Source organism: Formica exsecta, unplaced genomic scaffold (genome assembly GCF_003651465.1).
Source record: "Formica exsecta isolate Colony F162 unplaced genomic scaffold, ASM365146v1 scaffold164, whole genome shotgun sequence".
Classification (NCBI taxonomy): domain Eukaryota; kingdom Metazoa; phylum Arthropoda; class Insecta; order Hymenoptera; family Formicidae; genus Formica; species Formica exsecta.
In genome coordinates, this window is record NW_021848957.1 from 158,828 (window position 1) to 163,834 (window position 5,007).

The 5,007-nt window shown below is 31.8% G+C and overlaps 2 protein-coding genes across 8 annotated transcripts in view; one reads left to right on the top strand and one right to left on the bottom strand.

The window, feature by feature from the left end:
- Positions 1-5,007, top strand: part of LOC115233218 (14 kDa phosphohistidine phosphatase-like) — a 154,874-nt gene that overhangs the window by 92,717 nt on the left and 57,150 nt on the right. The window lies entirely within an intron of this gene.
- Positions 1-5,007, bottom strand: part of LOC115233216 (phosrestin-2-like) — a 110,929-nt gene that overhangs the window by 86,174 nt on the left and 19,748 nt on the right. For all 7 annotated transcript variants that reach the window (XM_029803527.1, XM_029803524.1, XM_029803525.1 and 4 more), the window contains one exon: positions 3,443-3,615. In XM_029803527.1, the coding sequence (XP_029659387.1) occupies positions 3,443-3,615 (173 nt within the window). The remainder of the gene's footprint in view (positions 1-3,442; positions 3,616-5,007) is intronic.

A 5,007-nucleotide genomic window follows, 5' to 3' on the forward strand; every position in this document is an offset into this window, starting at 1 on the left:
AATATCGAAGAAAAAAAAATTTAATTATTAATATTTTTATATTTTTATATATAATTACATATTTTATATACAGAGTGTTTCAGAAATAAGTGGCCAAACTTTAAGAGCATATTCTATTCACTATAAGGATGAAAAGAAGTTATGTAAACATGGATCCGGAGAGAAACGCTTCCTTTCCAAGTTATAAACATTTTTTATTTACATCGGACAACTCGCATCGACGTTTCATGAATTGTCCTTCTATTCACTTTCTATTAGAAATAAACAAGAAGTTTTATTTATGGGGACATCTTAAGACTCTCATTTATGATACTTCTGTTACTATTACGGAAGTACTCCGAAATTGTATTATTGCTTCGTACGTGGCAAAATACGAAATACTTCAGGAATTTTTGAACGTCTTCGACAATCCATGCGACGTCGATGCGAGGCATGCATGCGGAAGGAAATCATTTCTAACAATTTCTATAATGAAATGTTGTTATAGTTTCTTAAAGTCTGTTATAAATAAAAAATGTTTATAATTTGGAAAGAAAGCGTTTCCAAACCCATGTTTATATGGCTTTTTTTTATCCTTGTAGTGAATAAAATATGCTCTTAAAATTTGACCACTTATTTCTGAAACACCCTGTATACTAAGATTATCGAGGATTAATTAATCAAATAATATGAGATGCAAGTACACGCAGATACGCAAATGAATTTATGATTTTCAGGTCCTGTGAATCTTACACTGCTGTAATATCTTCTCGAATTTCCCTAGGCGATCATTATGACACAAGATTTCAGTATAAAATTGTCTATAGAATCTTATGACAAAAACCTTGGCCTTATTAAGCATGATATTGCCATTTCACGTAATAGAGATCTTATTTTTCAATATGAAGCATATTTTAAGTAGATGTTAAGTTTTAACTTTCGTAATTTTAATTCCAATATTATATTTAATTTCAAATTATATTTGATCTTAATTTAGCTTTTAATCTTTTTTATTTATCAATGTATAGTGTATTGATTAAGAAAAATGTTTATTAGACTGCTTAATGTAATATTACATTATACATGTTGTTTTTAAGCCAACCTTAATTAATAGTCTAATCATTATTACGATATTTATTATACAATTTATTACAAAACATTTCAGGAAAATAATTAATGTTATCTAATAATGGTTATGATATAATTGATGCCTTTGTGTAATACGAGTTACGTATTAAATACTTAACACTCCCCGAATTTGCATGTAACTTGATTCTATCTAATTAATCATATTGACACATACAGCTTCGGGATATTAGTCTCATATTCGCGATATCGTATAATACATCGTATTATATCTTTGACTGATGTAATTTCCTAAAGTTTCGTCGTAAAAATGTCGCCTATGGGAAAAGTTTGCGAAGAAGGCGCCTGCGTCTTTTCTTAAAAGCTATCTTGGCGTCTTTCTAGTCTGCCCTCTGCCGTCTGCCGTCATAACGCCAATCATCATAATGTCGTATTACAACGAATATAAAATTTATCCTATCATTAAATAGATTATTGTTATTAAGTTATTGCAATGATTGATTCTTGGAAATACTATTTTAATTATATTAATTTGCGAAAATTAAAAATTTAGATGCGCTTACTTTTATTATAGCTTGATGTTATATTACTCTATTGTCAATAACGCGATAAAATCTTAAAGATATTATCGAGACATTTCCGGCGTTACTTATCGTTGTCGATTTAGGGTCAATTCATGATATATGTTGATGACACGACATGATATATGACATGTCAAAAATATTGTATATTCACATCTACCAAGCATATAAGGCGCGACAATTTTTTTATTCTGATTTTGATGTAGCAAATGTTTTTGATAAAATGTTTAAAAATCAAGTTCTGTTATAAAAAATTAGGCACGAATTGTTTTATTATTAGATGAAATTACGTTATATTATTTATTGTTTCTCAATTACTAATTACGATGAAATAAAATTTTGCTAATATTTTAGAATCAATTCAACAATTTTTCTTTTTACTTTCAAAAATCACATATAATCTCACGAAACAGAACTGAACCTTCTTTTTCAGAGAAGCTTTAATAAAATTTTAATAAAATTCTCTACCAGAAAAATTACATATATATTTCAAATTATAAAAAAGCGCAACCATCTCTATATTTAAATTTTCATATCTAAAGTCAGATATATGTCATTTACATTATCAAGCAAGAACATTTGATAACAGTTAAAACAATTACATTTTTTTGATCAATCAAATCATGCCGTTTCCTGTCTTAGTTTTACAGGTGTCGTTGCAGATTGCATGTTTATACGCATGTGAATACGTATGTTTATATATAGGATGTTCCAGGTCAAGTCAATGAAACTTCAGGATCTTATAGGAAATTGAATTTGGAACAAAAAAGTTCAAATAAACATAGATCTAGAAACGCTTCGTTAAAAACTTATAGCTATAAATTTCGAAAAATCACGTTTTTTGATGATTTTCAAAAATAATTTCAAAACCCTTTATTCATTTGAAAAAAGTAGCGAAATAAATCTGATGGTAATTAAATAACAAACTAAATTTCACCAATATCATTTAATTCTGATAAGATGTTCAAAAGAAAATAAGCTCGAAACAACAAAAAAAGCAGAAACTTGGAAAAAACCACCTTTCGATGGTCTTTGTGTAAACACTACATTCGTAATGCAAACATTTCAAATGCAAACAAAAATGGTCTTATTAAATTTTTATAATAACTAATTATAATACTTACAGAGAGTTTATTAGCCTATAACTTTTTAACAAAGCGTTTCCGGATATATGTTTATAGGAACTTTTTTGTCCCAAATTCAATTTCCTATAAGACCCTAAAGTTTCATTGACCTAATCTGGAACACCCTGTATATTATAAAAGAATATCTTGTCGCATCGTGAATCCCAACCTTTACCTAACTAAAAGCAAGAGAAGGATCGTATTCTCACCTGTCGGCTTGCGTATCAGAGTAGCGAAATAAATCTGATGGTAATTAAATAACAAACTAAATTTCACCAATATCATTTAATTCTGATAAGATGTTCAAAAGAAAATAAGCTCGAAACAACAAAAAAAGCAGAAACTTGGAAAAAACCACCTTTCGATGGTCTTTGTGTAAACACTACATTCGTAATGCAAACATTTCAAATGCAAACAAAAATGGTCTTATTAAATTTTTATAATAACTAATTATAATACTTACAGAGAGTTTATTAGCCTATAACTTTTTAACAAAGCGTTTCCGGATATATGTTTATAGGAACTTTTTTGTCCCAAATTCAATTTCCTATAAGACCCTAAAGTTTCATTGACCTAATCTGGAACACCCTGTATATTATAAAAGAATATCTTGTCGCATCGTGAATCCCAACCTTTACCTAACTAAAAGCAAGAGAAGGATCGTATTCTCACCTGTCGGCTTGCGTATCAGTTTGCTGCACCTGTGTTTGCAATCCTTGCGCTTGGTCCATTTTGGTCTCCTTACGATGATTCCCCTCCTCTTCTTCCTCCTCTTCTATCTCCTCATTCGCCGTCTTCTCGTCTTTCATGCCGCAATTATCTATTGTTATACTCTTGCATTCCACCTGCGCAAAAAAAAATCCGAAAGACATGTAAATCCCGCTTAATGGCTTCTCATGCATTCAAGAATATAATAAAAACGTTTCCGAATTTTGTCAATGGGAATAATAATATGGTAAATTTCTATATTAGCGTCGTCATCTCCGATTTGCCTCAAAATTTACATAGAGCTTTCTTTAGGTCTACAATTAACAGTTATGATATTTTAAAGTCGGGCAAACAAAATGTCGTCCTTCGGGAAAATCATCAAGCGGTATTTTATAATAAAAAACTGAAAAAGTCCACACAACAATTATGGGGTGAACCTCGTTTTGTATTGTATAATACATGCGTGGATGCAGTGAGTTCCGCCACCCCCCCTACGGGGAGGCTCCACTTCCGGAAGGTATAACCTAACCCAAACCTATTTCTGATTTAAAACTAAAATTTGGGTTTGGGTTAGATTATATCTTCCGGAAGTGGAACCCCCCCGTAGGGGAGGGGCGGAACTCACTTCGTCCACGCATATATTTTACAATGCGAAACGAAGTGAGATCGGCGCTAATATCAAGGTTTACCACGTTCAGATTAAATGTATATGGCGTCAGAAAATTACATTCTAATATAATGTCTAAATGCACAGAATATGTCTTATCAAAAGTGTCAAAAAATCAAAATATTCCTAAATGCGAATAGCGCTTCACGCGACCACTTGATAATTTTCTTCAAGGACAACATATTGTTTGCCCGGTTTTAAAATATCATAACTGTTAATTGTAGACCTAAAGAAAGCTCTATGTAAATTTTGAGGCAAATCGTAGGTGGCGACGCTAATATAGAAATTTACCGGCAAAACATAAACAATTGAAAAAAGTTACGCTAAAGCTACTACTTCACGTAAATCTTTCCTACACGCTTGCTCTCAAACATCAATTAGGACTTTATTATCGATTTGTTTGCGTTGATGGATTTTCAAATCGTTTTCAACATGATACTAAAATATCCAAATTTCCTGAAGTGTTTGATTATCTTGATATAAAAAATGTTTTACATCCAGAAATAATATATGATAATTTTATAGACTGTGTATCTTGGATTATAATAAACGAAACACGTTATGAGATTAACAATATTATATGTATTGCGACGACTTTTACTTCCGTCTCGCGACCGAACGATAGACGCGTCCGCCATTTCAATCTCTCCGTCGCGCGGATGGACGTTGCGCCGACGAACAGGAGCGAATTCACCGAACGGGAGATGCGGGATAGTCGTTGACAAAAACCGAGAACAGAGAAAAAGGACAACGCGCCGAGTAAGAACGGGATGGTAAAGGTTCCGCGCGTACCGTGACAAAATCCAAAAGATAATTGCGAGAATCGAACTTGGGCGCCAGATACGGTCTTTCACGCATCAAT